This window comes from Teleopsis dalmanni, chromosome X (assembly GCF_002237135.1).
Source record: "Teleopsis dalmanni isolate 2A chromosome X, ASM223713v2, whole genome shotgun sequence".
NCBI classification, from domain to species: Eukaryota; Metazoa; Arthropoda; class Insecta; order Diptera; family Diopsidae; genus Teleopsis; species Teleopsis dalmanni.
Genome location: NC_051848.1, coordinates 12,225,389 through 12,246,592, shown reverse-complemented (window position 1 = coordinate 12,246,592; position 21,204 = coordinate 12,225,389). Strand labels below are relative to the sequence as shown.

The window sequence follows — 21,204 nt, the reverse complement described above, 5'->3', positions numbered from 1 at the left end:
TCTTTTTAGACAAAACGTTTTTCGATCTAATATGTGTTTTAACTATAATGATGTAAGCTTAAAACGATCGAATTCTCGCGGTCATGACACGTTTTTTATTATGAATCCAATAGTTGCATGATCAACTAAGAGTAACATGATGACACAAGATTATAATATAAAGAACTCTAGACATCAGTCTCCTTACAGTGAACTTTATAACCAAGTTTGTATTAAATTCTTTAGTAAGACTCTTTTCTCTACGTCCTTCTATTAAAAAAAACTGTAGCTTGAGTGTAACTGCAGTATATAGATATCTATAGATATCTGCGATGAATTGAATTGGTTGATTTATAAAAATAGTACACCTTTTTTGAGATCAAAAACTGATCTGTGGGACCAGGTTTTCATCATCATTAGTTTCATGTGCTTCGCGTTGGCATCGCATCGAATTAGCATGGGGATGCCTTTTGATGAACTACTGCGTACTAGCACGACCACCTCTTCCGGAGGAGTATTCCTATAATGCACCATGTTTGTAGAAGCCACAATTAAGTTTGGTCCATCTGGTATTTTGATCTTCACGGCTGTTACATCATTAGCACTATACAGTGGACAAAGAAAAGCATTAACACATATTATAATTAGGATACATGATCTTGGCTTACCATTATTCCTAATATATAGGTTATTGTAATTTTTCACCATCAGCTCCATAACGTCCTTATCGCTGACCCATGACTTTTGCACAATGCTGACGTCAACGTCCTTCTCGACTAGATGGACGACGAGATTATCTGAGGAGATTTTCGAATGTAGAAGATTGGTTTGTGCTACCTTTAACATTAGAGTAGGCTTACGACGTCTCCGATACTCTTCCTGAAACTTCATATTGTCGATCAACTTATTGGCACACTCTAACTTATTATTTTCGTCATCGTTGCTTGTTGTGCAAAAGATTTGAATTTGGATACCGCACACGAAGCCTGAGCTTGCAGTTCATTTTTTCTATTGGTTTAACGGATACCTCGTTTATTACTATAAGAAGCGTCATATTATTTTTGTGGGTGCTCTCTCGATAACATTACTTGATGACTACCCAGTCGTTCAGAAGTTGGAATACTTTCCCATTTTTACTTGCTCCATTTTTATAATTCATAGCCAAATGCGAGCCGTTGGTCGTCTTGGAATTTCATTGGCTGGGAAGCTTTAAATCTTTCTATACATCACTAACTTTGGCAATCTGTTACAAAGAAGTTCCTTGGACAATTAATCGTCGTACTTAAAGACTCTGCAACCACGCCCCACTTCTGATAAATTAAAATCTGGTGTGGGGGCATCTAGATTTGCTAAACGGTATGCCATCACCATTTCAGATACCCTGGGCTCAATCTCACCCCATATCCTTTCAACACCTTTTCCCATTGCCAGTAATGTTATCAATGAGCGCCACCTGTACCTCGTCCCTTGCTATTTCGCTATATTTTCTTCTAGCGCTCGTTGACGGTTTGCTGTTTGATGGCATTTTCGCCAATTTGTTACATGAAGTATGAGCTGTCTAATCCTGAGACCGATTAATTGCTCAAAATTAGGGAATGTTTTTGAAAAATAGACATGACAACGTATCGCAATAGATGCGACAATTTGACAACAATTTGATTTTTGTAAAATTAACTACTCTGAGCAAGTTGTTCTATTATGCTGCTTATCGATATCGCTTGATTCTTGAGATATAGAGCTTAAAGGGATTTTTTATATGATTTTTTACATGAAAAATATCTTCATGTCGTAGCGCCATCTATTGTCAAGCAGTATTTCCAATTCTTACATTGCTTACACTAATGATTGTTAAAATTCTAAATGTTGCGTGAAATTTTGTTTGTACTTGTTTTACAATTTTAAAGCCCGATATTTAGAGAACCCTACTATATATCATATACCGCAGTAGAAAGTTATTTGGAGTAGTAAAATTAAAGAGGATCCGCTGTTATATATGGTACCATACAAATCACTATTGTGTCGCTGCTTTTTCCTCTTATGTGTGCGATTCCCACTGCGGTGAACACGCCAGCGACATCGGACAAAGTGTTTTGATAGTTTTTCAGTTTCAAGAAAGAAAAAAAACGTGATACAGTGAGTTGATATTACAATGTGTGTATGTGGAATTTAAAATACTAAAAATTAATAAACATAAAGAAAATTGTACTTTTTAAAATATTTGTTCATGTTATCCATTATCCACACTACAATGTTACATGATAATAGGTGTGTTCCACGAGCTACTCGTAGTAACTTTGAGTAACCCTGTGTATACACAAATGCGTTCCACCAGCAAATTTTCGAGCTAATGAGAGCATTTGAAAGAGCGGAACATCCCTGTCGAAATTTGATAATGTTACACAGACTTTACTCGTACATTTTATTTCAAGTAAAATTTATGTTATTGTGCGAATCAGCTGTTTTAGTTTGAATTTAAATTTTTTTATTGTTTATTTGCGCCGCACTGGTGTTCTCAGCAGACTTTACAAACCGTTCCGTGAAAATCTACGTAAAGACCGTAATTTGGCACTTTATTTGTGCTACGCTCTCAGTTTGGAATATACTTGCGTTTTACTTGAGTTTTATTACGAGTAGGTCACGGAACAGACCCAATAACAATCAATCCAAACACAAGCACGGGCCGCTTAATTACTAGTTTAAATGATGACAGCTTCAAGGAGGGACTGTGATCAGCTGCTTTGATGATTTGTCATTAAAAAAGAAGTGTCTGAACTATGTTGACACTGCTTTGTAAAAGAAATAGTTAAAAATTAGAAAAGAATTATAATTTTTGTGTAATGTTGCCGAAAACACCAAAACCAGCAGTGTGGAAATTTATTAAAAGTAGTGCAAAAACTCTTTTTATATTTGAAGCCGTTTGCTTTGCTGCCTCCTACGCCGTTTATTATCGTATGAACACGAATCGAGGTTAGTTTTCCAATACACAAAAACACAACGTTTTCAATGTGGTGGTGTGTTCAAAAGTTATTTAATCTGTGATTTATTGATTCATTTCAAATTGCATTAAAGGCAAATATTTTGAATAAATAACACAATAATTTGTGACAAAGTGCATAAGCCAGCATATGAACGAATTAAATGTAAATTATTCTTATAGAGTCATTGATTTGTTCTGATTGTTTTCCTGCTGCGTACGGAGCAAGTTTTGTCAGCGCTTTGTTTTGTCCGTCTGTTGGTTTGCGGACGGACATAAGTTTGTTGTGCCAGTCATTGTGGCTGTTCCGATAGTTTCTAGTAATTTTACCAAAACGCAAAATAGGTGTGTACGTTGGTAATGTCTCTGTTGATTTATCCATGTGACTTGCACCATATGGTCGTGTTACCTCATCTGTCAATATAACTTGAAACCAAAAAAAAAAATTTAATTAAGCAACATAAAATTTAAATGTAAATTTTACTTTTTGCTCAAACACAAACTATATATTTTTTCCCGTTTAATTTTCCGGCTGCCGAACATCTATTAAAGTATTTTAAGACTTTTGCAATTGTTAATGCAACAAATGATAATTTTCTGTCCGTTTCAGATTTCCGTTATTACATCAACGAAAATTTTCCATTTGCGCTCGACTATTTTTATAAACTTGGTGAATTTTTGGGGGAAAGCAACTTACGTCAAATTGATTCTTCTGTCTGGAAAAGTGAAACCAAGAAATTGGGTGAACATCAAAAAGGGGAATAAATAAAGAAACACAAGACCAGTCACCAGGTAGATCATCAACTCGAGATTCCAAAACGATCTATATTAAAACCTATATATATTACTCCTATTTATAAATGGCAGGAAGCCCATACGTTAAATCCTTATTTTGGTTAGCAGCTTTTGGTGGCATTGGATACGGACTACTTATTGCAACCACACCATCTGGTGAGAAGTTAGAACGTATCAAATCATCATCTTCGCAATCTTTTCCAACAGTTGAAAACAAAAATAAGCAATTGTTTATGGATCAACTGAAAAAATCAGCTAATGTGACAGATGAAATTGAAGATCCTACTAAGAAGCAAAATTAATTGAAATCGTATTAAAGCGAAAATTGCATTGTTGAAATTGAAAAAAGAAATTAACATATATTTAAACAAATTTTTTAGTTTTAAGCATTCAAAATGTATAACATAAATCCTTCAGTTGATCGCGGGGTCGATAATACAGACTCTGCAAATAGGACGACGGGAAGTATATTAGAACGACTTAATAAGCGCAACAAAGATAGACAGAATTACAATGACATCAGGACCGAACAACGCAATAAGGCTATAGTGCAATTAGAAGATGAGGATAATTTTGCTCAAATGTTTGCGCAACGTGCACAGGAAATAATGGCACAAATAAAAAATATTACAGATTCAGCAATCGAAAACAAATTGATTGATCCTGTCACGAAAGCAGATTTAGGGCGCTTGTTCAGTAATGTTACAATCGAGATACGTGATTTGCAAAATTATCTGACATCTTCAACCATATTTTTGACTGAATTCAAAGTCAAGTCCTGCCAGATGGAGCTGAATGAAATAACGAGCCTATGTGAACAAACACGTGCCAAACTTATACCCAAGAAAAAATTTGGCTTCAGCAACAGAAACGCTAATCAAAAATTATTACAAAATTCCAAAACACTAACAACCAAATTAAATGATAACAAAAACTTTGAATACTTGAATGCCAACAAAACGATTGTGTGGACTTTGTGCAATCGAAAGGACGAATACATAATGTTATCTCGTGATGAAGTCGATGAGAAGGATGTGACACTCTCCAATTTAAAAAATTGCTTCATTGAATTGCAAGGTCACCCTGGATCAGTACAAGCATCGCATCTGAACAATTGCATACTGCTGTGCGGACCGATAATGCGATCGTTTTTTGCTGAGAATTGTCAAAATTCTACATTTGCGCTAGCGTGTCAACAATTAAGATTACACTCATCCTCAGATTGCCGAATTTATTTATTTGTGAGCTGCCGTGCAGTAATTGAAGACTGTAAGGAAATTGAATTCGGCAATTATAACTATCATTATCCAAGCATCGATAGTGACTTTACCAAGGCAAATTTAAGTCGAGCCATTAACAACTACACAGATGTCGCCGATTTTAATTGGTTGTCGCCAGACACACCTTCTCCTAATTGGCGACTGCTGAATAATTGCTCACCAAACTGGTACGGAGAACTTGATAAGTTTAAGAACAAGAACATATTATAGGGGCAGGCATACTCCCGCATAAGCCGTCATAAATCCTTTGTATTTATGCTCGTCTTCTTCGTGCTTGGCCTGTGCGTGTGTTTACAATGGCGATCGTTACAACATTTCTTGAGCACTGTGCGTTTAGATGTAATTACGAAGCTTTCTAATTTACTCCCATAAACCCTGTTTTCTAATCTAAAAATAAACATTTCAAACAGTTGCAACTCAGTTAAGTATAAAAATTAATACAAATATTTTTGCAATAAAGTATTTACCAAATAAACTGAAACTGATTTACAACCAACATTTGTTTGTTTCAATAATAGTATAATTCATTCATTTTCATTTATTTTATTTGAAGACACTTTATAGACTAAATAAAGTTAAGAAATGTGAATTATTTTCAGAGGAAGGTTTGCAGTAAGGCCGTCTATTGCTAATTGCACGAGTCGATAAGATCAACCACTCCCCGTATTCACTTGATTTTACACTGTATGACTTTCACTTTTTCGAAAAGAATCCATTTGCCAATAGAACAAAAGCGGTTTGTGGGCGTAGAGGTCTCCCAAAAGGCATCTACATCTCAGCCAACGATACAAAATACTCATTTGACATTTATGCTATACAAACCGATTAATTGGTTCAGAAGGAGTTTTCTAAAAATAATAAATCATTTTCGCTGACTTTATTTATAAAAGGTAATGTTTGTTTTGGAACACAGGTTTCATATATACGAGTATTAAAAAAATAATAAAAGATATATTAACTAAATGGCCCCGCAGTAAGTAAAACACATCAACCGTGTACAGGTGTACTGCGAGCTATGGACGCACAATGACCGGACGATATTTGAAAAGGGTTTTAAAAACTTGCATATTTGAATGCATCGATGTTGCGGCACAATAGTCTGCGGTCTGCGGTGACAGTTTGTTTTCTAACGTTACTTGTGTTATTTAAAGTGATTTTTAAAATAAATGTTCGCGAAAAAATGGAATTAACGCGAAAAAATCTTCATACGATGATTTATTACGACTTTCGATGTGGATTATCAAGACAAGAGTGCATCGATCAACTTATTTCCACATTTGACGATGAAGTTTCATCCTTTGCCACTGTAAAACGCATCATTCGACATACTGTGAGATTGAGGGAACCCAAGGAGTTTGTTCTACCAGTTTATATAAAATATTGCCGATCATTAAACCGTGAGAAAGATTTGTTCTCGTCAGATTCCATCGTCAGATACACAAATAATCAAGAACAAAACACGTATAAATATAAGTATGAAATCGTAACAGGTGCGGAATCATGGATATATATGCGTATGAGCCGCGTCCCGGCAGTCGACTGTATGGGTGCTTCAAGATGAACCAAATCCAACAAAAGTTATTCGCGCTGGAGGCACTTCGGAACAAATGTTCGCTTGTTTTTTCACGAAAACTGATCATGTGGCAACTATAATCGTATCATTAAAGGAACGTAAAACGGTCAATTACGAATGGTATACAATGATAAACTGAAAGTATTCAGTGAAATATGGAAAACAAACTAGCGGTCTCGGATCATTCTCGATCTCCATCAAGAGATGGAGATGATTTGTGAGGGTGCTCACACATCTCGTCTAAAAACCGACTATTTAAATATTCAAAAAATCGAATTGTTGTGTCATGTGCCTTATAATCCTGATTTGGCACCCAATGACTTCTTCTTGTTCTCGAACGTCAAGAATGCTCGTAAATTGCGTGGACGATTGGTAGTTTTTGTCGGGGGAAGATGCAATAGCCTTCAAAAACCATGTTTTGGTGGTGTGTAAAGATTGGAAAAAATACTTTTAAAGATGGTTCAATCGCATGCAAAAGTGATCATCATAAAGGAGAATACATCGAGAAACAATTTTCAACGAAAAGTTAGTATTTTTTCATTATTAGTCTTAAAATATAAATAGTGGCCCTCGTATTGCAATTGTTTTGAAAATAGAGCAGGTCAACTCTATAAATCAAATTGGTAACAAATTCGTATTACACAATATTATCTTACCTTGATGCTCTCTACTCTGACGGCAGCGAACACACTTTAGATGAAGATCCTTATTTCCTTATAAAAATGTGCATAAAGGCATCTGGAAAAAACCTAACTTGAGTGTCGAAAAGCAGATAGACCACATTCAAGTAAACAAAAGATACGCATTTCTTGCATGACACGCTCAAATCTGCAGAAAAGCTAATTATGATCCCGACAACTTATAAAATAGAAAAAACGGCCATTTTTAGGTTTTTAATGGGCTCTTAATCCATTCAAAGTAATGATGATTTGAAGAGTGCTTAGCCTCATCAAGAATTAACTTCACTGATGTTAGCTCAGTAGCGGTAAATGTCAAGGTATTCATGATGTAAAAAAAGAGATTGACGGATGCAATGCGAACGTAGTGCGATCGATATCCACGATCGATGTCCGCGATCGATGATAGTGAATTTATAATGTATAATTCACTATCACCTGATTTTTTTTTGGAAATAGTGTAAGAAGAAGTAAGAAGAGTTATAATAACAAGTAAAACCACAAATCTCTTGGATTATAAAGTTGACAAAAGCAAAGTTTTCACTTCACTTCTAATATTTTTAATTTTTAATATAAGATATATTTTATTTCAGATCTCATTTATGATGAAAATACCATATATACCATAAACCATAAACAATTGACATTTACAGACTTAATAAATAAAGTCTTTGAATCTCAATCATTTCTATATTCTTTAAAATGATTAGTTTGACAAAAAATAAGTTTATCTAGTATCCGCACCAGTGCTTCTAAACAGAATTCATACGGTTCAAATATCACTAGAATGTTGTTATTCTCTTAGCGCTTTATAATCTGCTTTCATAATTACATGGTATAAAGTGAGTAAAGATAGATCGTCTGTGTAAACGAGTAATTCCCACATGTAAACTCTATTGTTGCAATTTAAAACTGGGTGGGAGTCCAAGACAACTAAAATTGTTGTAAAAAATTTCTAAGACAATTCCAAATCAGTATCATGACTTCAATAATAAAGAATGATTCGTTAACGGTTTATCCACAACTCGTTTCTCTTTAAATATTATACGTCAATGGAAATATACCAATATTGCTTTTTACTAAATCACGTTTTAATTTATATAATTTATTGAATGTAATATTTATTATTTATTTTTCGAATTATTGCACCTTTAATATATAATATTGAATTCGACAAAAGATGTCTTATAAAAACTTTAGAATTTGAGAATTCTACGTCGATTTTTTCTTTTTTTTTTACATTTATCCAGTTTGGTTGATGCTTCGATGATGTCTTGATATTGTGTTTGGCAGCGTGTTATAGCGAATATCCAATCTGAGTAGAAAAAATAATTTAAAGAAATTTAAATTAATATTTAAAACAATTTTCAAATATTACTTAAGTTCTTCTGGTAAACATGTTATGTCGATATGAGATTTGAGAACGGTTAACATGGATAATGTTTTCAGACTTGGGTCAAAATCCAGTATATGCATATCATTATTATCCGTTAGAGTTCCACTATCTTGTCCACTAGACACTGGGCTGAAAAGCGATAAGGGGAGAAATTTAACATTAAAAATTTAAACTTAAGGTGAAGGAATAACCTAATATTCAATCTTGTTTAAATCTACAAGATAGGAAAAATTGAAGAGCTGATCACTAATAGATCATAGGATATATGTACAAATTTTACATCGACATAATTAATTTAAGTATATATTATTATTATTTAAAATAGGCTATTTGTGCACCCCGACCTAAAAGATCTATTGTGCGCCTATAGGCCCAACTAGGACAATTTTAGACTATTTATAAATCTTATAATTGCAGTGGGCTTAATTTTACCTATTTGATTTGGGACCAGGATCCCGCTACTAATCGAGTCTACGTCTTGCCACCGCTGGGCAGTTGCATAGAACATGTTCTGATGTTTCCTTCTCCTCATGACAGAGTCGACAGGAATCACTTAAGTATATAATAAGGATTCTTTTATATATTCAATTATGTGTTTTATAGAAATAACTAACACAATTGTTTTTTGTATTGCATATATATATAGCTAAAACTAAAATCCAAACGGTGAATACTTGTAGTTATCTTTATTGAAAGGTTTCAAGGGTTGGCGGATTTGAATTTCAAAGATTTTCAAAGATTCAAAGATTTTTCGACGGCTCTACGTTTAAGAGCTACTCGTTAATTTTATCGACCACGTACTATGCGCTACACCCAAAGGGATTACATAAGCAGATCCCCGTGGACTGCAACAAAAACAACAAAGCGCTACTAATAATGACCATTCCACATTTTGCAAGAAGAGTACCAAGTGATTTCTTGGCACAATGGAACTACTTAGGGTATAACAACCAAATATTTATTAAATATAGAAAAAAAAACAAAATATTAACTATAACTTTTAATAAAAGTTAGAACTTTTTTATCTTTTAAAATGTTCATATGTTAAGTAGCTGCAAGTGTGTCAATTCTGGTACGGATAATACATAGGTGAAAAATATTACTTTTCACTAGTCATAAAGTAGCAGATTACTAAAATATTTAGCTTCCTTAAAGCTGAAGCTGATGATATTTGCAAAGCAAGTTAATTTGTTTGCGCAACGATAAACCGCAAATATAAAAATAGTTACGACGCTAATTTCCCAGTCAGATAAATAAGACTAATAAAGCATATTTTATACAATTTACAATTAACATCTATAGTAAAGAATTGAATATTCTAATTCTAAATATTCTAATTTAAACTCTATGGTACTTAAACCAATTGCAATGCGGACGGAATGATATTGGCAGATCAATGTTTACCTACAATGTAAGTAATACCCATTACAGACACTCGATGCTGTAGCTGACTACTCTAACTGTAGTTCTCTTGTTGCTACTGTTGCCCATGGTGATACATACAGAAGGAAACATTTAAGAAATAACAAATACGAGTACATGGATTAGAATTTGGTAGGGTGAGGATAGAGTGAAAACACGAAGTGTTGTTTCAGATAAGAGGTGAATTGTAGCTTAATCGTGGACAGTAGTAAAATAATGCATTTGTTCATTTTTAATTCTTCTAGCTACTATAGTTAAATAGTCTCTTTTTAGAACTATTGTTGTGTCATGATAACTATGTTGGCAATGTATATGCTATATAGATCTCTACGGGCTACTATAACAACAACTTTAGTTAAATTAATTGTTGAATATAATTTAGATCTAAAAATATATCACAAAGTAATAAAGGTTCTCCCAACTTTTAAAAGCAAAGAGAAAACTGTGAAAAACTTATATCATTATCTATTTTTATTTAAACAAAAATAGAACTTCCTGAAAGATTTTTATTTTCACCAATGGTCAGGACTTGGTAATGGAACAGACAATAGTATAAAGCAACATATGAGACTAACAGTCATCACTTAATCAAATTAAGGTATTTTTCCGCAATTATTTTAGTTGTTTTCAATTTAATTTACGAATGTTTCAATTCCTAAAAATGTAGATATTAAAAAATGTATAAATGATTAATAATAATTGAAAATTTTTTCACAAAAACTTCTGTATAAAGGCTTTTGCTGATTCCGCAAAATTATAACAAATACTACAAGCTAATTTTTATAAAATTACCTCGTGCCTCCAAACAAAAACATTTTAGATCTTTTTACTATGCAAACTTGACGTCTACGCGCTGCTGGTGGTTCGCAGTGTGGTTTAATAAGTATCCAACAATTATTTCTTGGGTTAAATGCATACAAATCATTGAAATGTTGATCTAATTGTCCATTATAGCCGCCAAAAATAAAAATTAATTCGTTGTAAATAACTAAACAAAAAACATTCAACATAATTATTAAACAAATATAAGAAACAATAAATTCTTACACATTGAATGACTTCGCCTACCGACAGGAACTTTGCCAGTAGTAGCTGGACGATGCCACACTTTAGTTTTAAGGTCTAAATAAACGATTTCATTACAGTACTTTTCCTCTTGGCTATAGTAGGGCCCTTGTTGATCTCCACGGCCACCAAATATATACATTCGTCCATTAATAGTAGCTGAAGTATGAAAGTCACGAAATGTAGGTGGGACACCAAAAGTTTGCACATATTTCCATTCCATTTTATCAAAATTTAAGCAATGTACGTCGCAAGAAAATTCGTTTATCTCTGTGATAAATCCCCCAAAAATATACATACAGTTTTCAACAATACAAGCACTATGACCATCTCTGGCACCTGGCACTTCTCCTGTAACTTTGGGACGAGACCAGCTTAGCGTTTCTGGGTCAAAACAGTATAAAATCTTGCAAAGACTTTCATCGTTACGACCGCCCCACATATATATTTTGTTTTTATAGGCGACAACTGTGTGACCATATCTAAAATCATATAATTTTGTTAATTTTCTAAGACATGAAATCTATTATCTCCTACCTTTGAAATGGAATATTAGGATATTTTAGCAAACCATTTTCATCCTTTTTGTAATTTACTAAAGACCAACGCAGTGTATTAGTATTCAACACATGCACATCGATTGCTTCGTTGAAACCATATTCATCACCAGCTGAACAATAACCGCCAAAGGAATATATAAATTCTCCAATACCAACAGCTGCGTGATTTACGCGGCGTGGACCGCCATCCAAATGCACAGTCCAATACATGAAGTCAACTATAAAACTAATTGAGAAGCAAAATATTTATTTGTGTATGTGTATTTTTTATTGTTCAAGCTAATCAAATGTGTACCATTTAAATATCAAAATTTAGTTGTTCTTAAGTTGTCCTTAATTATGCAATGTTAGTTTCCTTTTCGTTTTTGTTTGTCGCCATACTTTATATTAAGTACTTGTTTACATGCTTTTTCCGAACAGTTCAATTCACAAAGTGCATTTATGAACCGCAATTGTCAAATTTTAATTCAGGTGTAGCTCCGTCTTGTGTTATTTGCAAATTCCAGTCCTGTTATAGGCAGGTGAACACCACACTCTAATTTAAAATCTTTCTTTCATATAAACTTCAAACTACCGGATGCGTATTTTATTATTTTCAGCATAAACAAATTTAAATTATAAAGTGATATGACATAAAAATATTTATTTATTTAATTTTTTTGTTTTACTTTTTTTCGCCCAGAGAACACCTGTCACCTGCTTTCAATAATGAAGTTTGGGTGCACATATGTTTGGAAACTCTATTCAGCAGCATGCTTGTCAACCAGAACTGATTGATTTCAATAAAAAAACTAACTGATCAGAAACAGAACTGATTGATTTCAATAATATTTGAGTTTTTTGTGCATGTTTTAAATTTGTTATGGACAATATTAAAAATAAAAAATGCACAATAATTGCCTTATAATTATTAAGTCTCATTAATATATTTTTGTGCGGATTTTATATAAAATATGTTACTAAATTTGATTTCTGAAGTCAATTTTAACGAAAAAAAACCATGTTTCTCAGTCATAATTACCTGACTGAGGTAGCACACCTCATAACTATTAGGACTGTTCCACGAACTACACATAGTAACTTTGAGTAATACTGTGAATATACAAGTGCGTTCCACCAGAAAACTTTCCAGTAAATTAGAGCATTTGAAAGAGCGGAACATCCCTGAAACATATGCGACTTACAGTAAGGAATAACCAATACCTTTTGAAATAATTCTTATGAGTGCGTAAACTTTATTCAAAATCCAATTTTAGTTTGGCAATCGCAAGATTAAGTTAGTACTATACAGGAAAACAACGGAACATGTAAGAAAATAATTTATTTGATATTATTATTTTAAAGTGTTGCTTGTTATATGGAACCGTTATGTTGAATTACATGTATGTTCAAATATATTTAAGGTGTTTAGTTTATTTTTTTTTTTTTTGTTAAATGTTAATTAAGTACTATTTCACAACACACATTAGAAGTCATCTATTTGTAATGTCCTTGTTACGTATGCGATCAAATAAGCGTCGATGTCCGCATTACTTGTTAATTTAACTGCTTCATAATTTTAAGCTTACATTGTCAGCAACAAATCTTATAATCGGTGATCATTTGCTCTCCCACGTGACATGGCCCTGATACGTGAAAAATTTGTTGCTTAGCCATTCTAGATCGAGAAAATCTCATATGATTTTTTTGTTATATGTTTTACCTTTACATAAATTATGTATCTTAATAACGAAGTATATTGTATAAAAAAATTCAAATCATAATATTATAATTAAAATTGTGATGAAATACTATTGTTCCAATCAAATGATAATATTAGCTCTATTATAATTAAAACATAAGGTTATAGATAAATTATGTATTGTACGCTTTCAGTGAACTAAGCAAACTTAATTAGTGTGTGTCAGATCTAATTGATAAGTGTATAATAAAGTTGAGTTAGATAATACAAGCTCATTTAAAAATATAATGATATTTTAATATGTTTCATTATATCAATATCTGTTTGAAATTAATACTACTCTGCGACTACAAGATTTTTGTACACTCTCATTCTCTTTTCATACACACACACAAATTACAGAAATAATTCGTATATACCTATATATATTTGAACATAAAAATCTGGCCAGTATAGACATCAAGTTCGTATATTGTACAAATTAACGCATGAAATTGCTTAATATGTGCTTTTACTAAAGTAAATTGATGGTAAATTGAGGGAAATAATAAATTACGTCGGTATGGCAGCGAATGTTGGTATTTACCAGAATTTCGAATAGGGTAAATTAGATAAAAATTAGATAAATTAGGTGTTATTATTGTGAACATTTTATAAGATGTTTAATAAATAAATTTGAAGACTTTTAACCAAAAAGAATAAATAAGTGCAATAAATAAATAAATAAATAAATAAATATTTACATAAGTGCAGTGCAAAAATCCCTAGAAAATTTCAATTTACTCAAACTCGCACACTGCTATAATTGTTTTTTATTTTGTACCAAACATTATAAAAATTTTTGCATTGTTATTTTAATTATTGACAACAGCTATTCAAACAACGAAAATTTGTGATTGAAAGTGAAAGCGGTCTATGATATTTGGGGAAATTTCATTAGTTTGACATTTCGACACCGAAAGTTTGTTGTTGTTGACAAGCATCCAAAAGTGTTTTGTATTTTTCTTTCATTTGATATTTTCTATATTAAATACTGAATAATATTATTTTTTTATAACTAACCATAAATCTGTATACGTAACAGATTTCTCTAAAACATTGTAAAACTTGTTTTATTAATAAATGTCGAAGCCAAAAGGATTTGTTTATAAAAATACTCAACACACACGAGTCATGAATTTAAAATACAAAGCGAAATACAAACGTCTGAAACAGCAAATAAAGGATATGATTTTTGTAAGTAAAATAGTCCATCCAGCAAAATTTTCAGAGCATTCATATCTTCAGTTTTAAATATACATGCACACAATATTAAGTACATTTACTGAATATGCAATGTGCCTACACTAACAGATGTGGATAATCGTAATAAATAAAATAATAACATTAGAAATTAATTCAATTTGAATATATTAATGCTCTAAGAATCTCTCTAATACAAACTAGTTTATATATGAATATTTTAATTATACAAAAATATAAAATAAAAACAGGAAAACGCAGCCCTTTGTGATGAAGTTGCCGAAGTTCAAAGAGATATCATTATAGCGCGGGAAAATAGAAAGTTTTTAGCAGAACGGTTGATGCGTCATGAAGGTTATGAACCTGTAAATAAAGTACCAAAAAGACAACAAAAACGTCAACAACCAAAAACTAAAGCGCAGCCAAAACAACAGCAGAAAAAACCGACGAAACAAGAAAACTCTTTACTTAAAAATCAAGTCATTCCTTCAATAAAAGCCAATACCTTTAATCCTCCAAACATACCAAAAAAACGTGGACCTAAAAAACGTGTAATCGAGACCAAAATTATTAAAGTCGATAAACGCTCCGTAAGGTTACGAAATGAAATAACATTGGATGCAAACGGAAAGCCAATATTTCCACTCAATTTGTGTAACGTTTTAGTTCATTCAGCTGGAGAAATCATAACAAGCAATCCAAATTTTCACACAACGAACTGGATATATCCTGTGGGATTTATTTCGACGCGTATTTATGCACATCCAAAAAATCCACAGAATAAGTGTGTTTACACTTGTAAAATACTTAACAACGCTGGAATCCCACAATTTCAGATAATACCAAATAATGATCTTGATAGTATATTTGTTGGTGATACTCCTAGTGTATGTCATCAAAATATTTTAGAGGCCTTACAGCGTACTTTGGCTGGAATTGTTAGTTTACCATTATGCGTAAATGGAGAAAAATTTTTTGGTTTGTCAAATCCTTCAGTAATTGCTTTATTAAAATTGGATCCTGGTTATAAAAGCTTGAAAAACTTTAAAGGACTTAATACAGGTAAAAAAAATAAATTTAACTTGCCAGAAGAGAAGGATCCCACTATAAATTTTGATGCGCTACAATCCTTAATTGCATTATCTGCATATAACACTGTTCCGGAGATAAGAGATCAACCACCTGATGTTTTATTGGAGCTAAGTTGAAGCGTGTGTATGCTATTCTAGATTTTTATGTTATTTCCAATTTAAGAACTTATTTCCAATTTTTTTTACTTTGTATGTTATATTACTATAAACATACTTATTAGTTGATTTCAATACGGTTTTTCTAGATATATTTGCGAAGGTTTTTTAGTTTCTTCTTTCTTCAAAAATAAACTTAAACATATTATTTCTATAATAATTGTACAATAATTAGCGATTTTGAGTATAATAATGTGTTTACATATATAATTATCAAACCTCATTAACAAACCTGTACCCAGAACCCAGAAATGTACTTCGAAGGGAACTTTTTAAATAATTTAAATAATACATATTTATAAATAGAGTCCTTCGATTTACTTCAGGTGGGAGTTCAACCCCCACGTCTCTCACCTGGATACCTGCCTACTCACAAGCACATTTTTGTATGTAAGTGATATTAAAATTGTCACAAATGTCGCACGTTTGTCTAAACTATAAAAGAGTTGTAGTTGAATTACAGTCCAATATATTTTTGTAAATAATATTAACTTTAAAAAAAATAATTCTTACAATAATATTAAGGCGTTAAACCGGAAAGTGTTCAAGGTTAATATAGATGTTATTCGTTGCTTAATTTTTAACTCCATTACAAAGTTCAATCATTTAAAGGATTTTTGCTGCTGATAAGACAACAGTCTAAAGTTGTAAATATTATTAAAATTTTAAACTTCTTTATAAAAAAAAACTTTTTTTCCTTTTCTGTAGGAAAAAACTGTACAATTCGAAAATAAATATAAAATGAACTGACACATAAGCAATTATATTCTTGACCAACTCTAGATATATGAATTCTTATATTAATGAGAGAATAAAATTTGTTAGAATTTTTATTATAGTAATTTATAATAATAAAAGCATATCAATGAAATTATACTAGAATAAAACATATAAAGCATTTATTAATATTTAAACTTAAACAATATATTTTATTTAAATTACACTTTTCCAAGTCTATACACTTGTTGTAACTCTGACAGAAGATACAATTATAGCTTGGACATCGAAAACGAATGATCTGATCTAGTGACCTAGATCTGGTGGCTCATCAATTACATTAATCAATGCAGTTCACCTATCGGTTAACATTATTTTTATAATAATTATTGTTTGGCAAAAATTTTTTACTAAAACGTGTTTATAAATAATTTTGTACAAATATCCTTATTAAATAATCTTTTGCAGAGGACTACATCATTTTTGTGTAAGTAGATTTACTAATAAAAAAAACTATCACGTTTGGACTGCAAGCAATACAACAACAGCTTCCGATGTATCCCAAAAAATACACTGTTGAAGCTGATTATGGACTGATGATTAGCCCAAACCAAAAATAAAATGATATCAGCGCCCTGAACAGAGGGGACAACAACGAATTATTTTCTTTGTTGTACATGCCTTAGATGACTCTTAGTTTTAACGACAGAGTGTACCATGTTTTATATTGTCAGTGAAATCAACGAGACATTAAATAAAGAGTTTGATGAATTTATTATCCTCAAAAATGAAACTGTAATGTGGCCTCTTTGGTCTTAAGGTTTACCGTCAGTATAGTATTTTTTTGTAGAAGTATTTAAAGACATTGATCAACTACATTGACCGCCAAATCAACACGATTCCAGCTTTTGATGCAAAGACTAACTGTGCTAGTTTTAATTATTCGAAAAGTTATGCAAAATTGTAGATTAAAAATGCAGTCACCAAGAAAACTATTTCCAATTGAATCCCATAAAATCATTCAAAAAAATCAAAAAAAACATATGTACAATTAATTTGCTCAAATTGTAAGTTCCTAAAAAAAACACTATATATTTGAAAAATTTTACTAAATGTGAGATACACATTGGAAGTCTAAATGTTAGATATAAAAATATATATTTGTATGCAATAAACATTTATTTTTATTAAGTATATTTATAAAATTACAAACGATTTCAAAAACTTTAATGTCAAGTCAAGGTAATGAGAGGAATATAAAGCGGACTGAATTATAGGTAAAAACATACCTATGCATATATTTAAAAAAAAAATTTAACTAAATATGTATATGTATCTAATAGAAAAAATATAAATTCATACATTATTAAAAATATAGTCACAATGTACACACATAAATAAATGGATTACAAAAAGGCTAGCCATCGTTGTATCAGTTTTCGCAAATTTTTTACTTATTTTAACCTAGATATCATTATTTATCGGTCCCTCTCCAAATATATATATATATATACATATATATAAGTATATGACATACTTTTACGTTAGTTACTTCTTTGATGTTTGTTTGGCAGTTTTTTCCTTGCGCGATTGTCGGAATTTCGGAAAAATAAATTTGATACAAAAATTACCGGTGAAAAAAGGCGCATGGGAACATCGCTATATTATTTTAAAATATAATTAAAAATAGTTGTGAAATTTATCAATTTTTAAAAACTTACGTGGTTCCGATCAACGGTTTCGCTTCGTTGCCACTAAGTATGAATAGTGGAAAAAATATAGAAAATATGCAACTACTGCAAAAATTAGAAGATATTAGAAGATAGATTATAGTACTTAAATTTTATTATTAAGCAAAACTTACCTAACAATAACGGACGTTGACAAATTTGTCAAAATTGTAAGTGGTATACCAAATCCAATAAAATATGGCCAATTGTTTTCGATATAGCTCAATCGCCTGTGCAGCTCCCAACCCATATTGAACCACTTATATTCAAATGAATATAAAGAATAAAGCAAACAGAGGTGAACAAAACACAGCATTGTGCCAAGATATCGTAAAGGTAATAAATTAATTAACATGCTCTGCACTAGGAACAACGCCTGCACCACTAAACTGAAAAGAAAGTCTGCGACAAGCTTACTTATGTTCGGTATCATTTGTGGACGACCTTTTCGGACACGATATGCAGCGTTCGCTATATCTGCGAACCATAGAGAACTTACTAATTTGCTTAATAGAAAAATTGGCAAAACCCACATCATCCCAAATATAATTGATAGTATGGGCTGTAACCAAGCCCACACTGTATGCAGTTCTTGTGAGTTGTCACCATAGCACAGTGTTAACACTAATTTTATAGTTGGTAGCAGAAATTGTTCAAAAATGATTATACTAAGCCACGTAAACCCTCCATTTAAAGCGCAACATTTCAGAATTTGTTTGGTCACCTTCATTTCTCTAAAGAAAGAAAGAAAGATAGTAATTTAGGAATTGTAGTTAAATCAGTACTTCTGTTATAGTTCATATTTTACCCTTTAGGAGTTTTTTCTATTGAAGTCGTAGATGGTTTCCTAATGCTTTCTAAACTTCGCTCATCTGAGCTGTCACGAAGTTTAAATTCTGTCATTTCACTTTCTTTAATTTGACGAAACATGGCTGATGCTGATGAGGGTGTAGGTGATGGTGTTCGTCTTATATATTTGTGTTGATTTAAACGTAGCTGCTTTTCCATTTCTTTTTCCGCATTATGTCTATGTATTTCTGCATCAATAGAAAAGAGGAGAGAAATTCCTTTTATGCTGTCCCAAAAGCCATAAAACACTCCAGTACATATATTCTACGCAACAAATAAATAACAAAGTCATGATGACAAATGACCTATTTTTGTGACCTAACACCACATACCTTAAATGTATCCATTACTGACACTACTCAAAACAAATCGTGCTGTTATCCTAAATATCATTTGCTCTTTGAATGCATTTGACGAGACAAATGCATTAACTCCTGTTTGGGTGCCTTTTTGCCACTTTACTCAGCTGCGTGTTTATAGTACAAGAAGGTCTTTGTTGTTATTCCTGTTGTTGTTTTTGGTTATTATATTTATAAATTACATTAACAGCGTTGTATTTTTGAACAATTTGATTGTTTAAAAAAATTATAACTATTATAATTTATAACTATTTTTCAGCAAAAATTTATATAACAATCTTTTTTAAACATTTATAAATCTTATAAATCAACAAAAGCTACAGGTTGGAATGATCTAATTTCGACTTACACTAGTTTTAATCGATGATCTATTGAACTGAGGAGCGGAATCCTTTTAGTGATCTCAAATCAATCAGTGTATATAACTCTTGATAATTAAATCATTTTTTTTTTAGATAATATAATTTTTAATAAAACTATTTCACAAACAACCATATACTGTTAGCTAATGGTTTTGTATCTATTTTATAGGCTTCTCTAGATGATCAAATTTAGAAGATACGTACTCTGCATTTTGAACATACTCAGTTCCATCGAACGGTAACAGAAATCTTTTAGATAGCTTTAAGTACATTAACACTTAATTTTACCTGAATTAGTTATTAGAAGCCTAGTACATAGAATACTTGTTAAATACTTCGTTAAGATCACTATAAACACTTTAAAACTTAGTTTAACCTTAAATAGATATTACAAATATCTATGTAGTCTATTTTAGTTGACACCGAATAGAATGCCCTTGGTTTTAGTTAACAAGTTATACTTCTCAAGGACGTGCATAAAATTACGTTTAATAAAATAACACATATTTCCACCTGAATCAGTTATTAGAAATATCTAAGTATGAGTTCTATTCAGCGGAAAAAAAGTAGCGTGCACGGGTTATCAGGTATCATCTAATATGACATACCCTTAACAATACTTGTCAAGGACGTGCATAAAATTTCTTAAAACATAATAACAACTTATTTTAATCTGACTTAATTATTGGAAGTATCTACATATGTTGTTAAAGTTAACACCAAATACTAGGAATAAACCCATAGGTACCTAGATTATTTGTTAAAGATGTCCGTTAAGATCACTTTAAATATTATTTATTAATTATATGGAAAGAATGCTGATAAGGAATACTTGGTGGTTGCTATCCCTATTACTACCAGCTTTAGAGACGTCATTATTTTCCTTTAGAGACCGATGTCAATGATACTTGATAATATTAAAGACTGTTTCGTACACGGTATGAGAACTTAAATACTTAAGCAGTAGTTAAATTTGAAGAATTGTTAACAATCTATGTGAGACCCAATCGAACAATAGGTTTTTACTCTTGTCTACTTATTAGTTTTGCTTTTCCGCTGATAATATAAATTCTTCGGAAGCCTTGATTTACATTATCAACACATTTTTATAAGTATTTACGTTTCATTGATGAAGAATTTTTTTTTTAAACAATTAATTTGTTTATTTTTTTCTGTTTGCCTTTGTAATGTTATTGTCTAATGAGGACCTTGTATGACATTTTTATGGGCACGTCTCTATGTCCAGGATACCAGAACATATGGAGCTTTAAGAAGTCAATAGTTTGTTTGGACTCA

At 31.5% G+C, this 21,204-nt stretch overlaps 6 protein-coding genes across 7 annotated transcripts; 4 read left to right on the top strand and 2 right to left on the bottom strand.

Moving 5' to 3' along the window:
* Positions 1 to 2,769: 2,769 nt before the first annotated feature.
* LOC119687789 (protein CEBPZOS) lies at positions 2,770 to 4,035 on the top strand. 2 transcript variants are annotated; one of them, XM_038102276.1, is made up of 3 exons: positions 2,793 to 2,946; positions 3,564 to 3,745; positions 3,821 to 3,912. In XM_038102276.1, the coding sequence occupies exons 1-2, from the start codon at positions 2,817 to 2,819 to the stop codon at positions 3,716 to 3,718; spliced, it is 285 nt and encodes a 94-aa protein (XP_037958204.1). In that variant the 5' UTR covers positions 2,793 to 2,816; the 3' UTR covers positions 3,719 to 3,745; positions 3,821 to 3,912. The 2 variants fall into 2 exon arrangements, with proteins under 2 accessions (XP_037958203.1, XP_037958204.1); XM_038102275.1 differs by having other exon boundaries at positions 2,770 to 2,946; positions 3,564 to 4,035.
* On the top strand, positions 2,775 to 4,273 carry LOC119687790. Its single transcript, XM_038102277.1, has 2 exons — positions 2,775 to 2,946; positions 3,564 to 4,273. Exon 2 carries the CDS (start codon positions 3,814 to 3,816, stop codon positions 4,048 to 4,050), a length of 237 nt encoding a protein of 78 aa, XP_037958205.1. The 5' UTR covers positions 2,775 to 2,946; positions 3,564 to 3,813; the 3' UTR covers positions 4,051 to 4,273.
* LOC119687788 (tubulin-specific chaperone C) lies at positions 4,041 to 5,524 on the top strand. The gene has a single exon (XM_038102274.1). It carries the CDS (start codon positions 4,144 to 4,146, stop codon positions 5,236 to 5,238), a length of 1,095 nt encoding a protein of 364 aa, XP_037958202.1. The 5' UTR covers positions 4,041 to 4,143; the 3' UTR covers positions 5,239 to 5,524.
* Positions 5,525 to 8,493: 2,969 nt separating this feature from the next.
* Positions 8,494 to 12,500, bottom strand: LOC119689698 (kelch domain-containing protein 3). The gene is made up of 6 exons (XM_038104586.1): positions 12,017 to 12,500; positions 11,699 to 11,947; positions 11,144 to 11,643; positions 10,889 to 11,084; positions 8,657 to 8,803; positions 8,494 to 8,593 (listed from the first exon to the last, which is right to left on the bottom strand). The coding sequence occupies exons 2-6, from the start codon at positions 11,929 to 11,931 to the stop codon at positions 8,521 to 8,523; spliced, it is 1,149 nt and encodes a 382-aa protein (XP_037960514.1). The 5' UTR covers positions 11,932 to 11,947; positions 12,017 to 12,500; the 3' UTR covers positions 8,494 to 8,520.
* A 1,920-nt stretch (positions 12,501 to 14,420) lies between these two features.
* On the top strand, positions 14,421 to 15,860 carry LOC119662113 (transforming growth factor beta regulator 1). Its single transcript, XM_038071667.1, has 2 exons — positions 14,421 to 14,638; positions 14,896 to 15,860. Exons 1-2 carry the CDS (start codon positions 14,525 to 14,527, stop codon positions 15,850 to 15,852), a joined length of 1,071 nt encoding a protein of 356 aa, XP_037927595.1. The 5' UTR covers positions 14,421 to 14,524; the 3' UTR covers positions 15,853 to 15,860.
* A 1,973-nt stretch (positions 15,861 to 17,833) lies between these two features.
* LOC119662119 (etoposide-induced protein 2.4 homolog) lies at positions 17,834 to 19,685 on the bottom strand. Its single transcript, XM_038071674.1, has 5 exons — positions 19,520 to 19,685; positions 19,147 to 19,451; positions 18,473 to 19,072; positions 18,330 to 18,404; positions 17,834 to 18,267 (listed from the first exon to the last, which is right to left on the bottom strand). The coding sequence occupies exons 1-5, from the start codon at positions 19,532 to 19,534 to the stop codon at positions 18,153 to 18,155; spliced, it is 1,110 nt and encodes a 369-aa protein (XP_037927602.1). The 5' UTR covers positions 19,535 to 19,685; the 3' UTR covers positions 17,834 to 18,152.
* Positions 19,686 to 21,204: the final 1,519 nt, after the last annotated feature.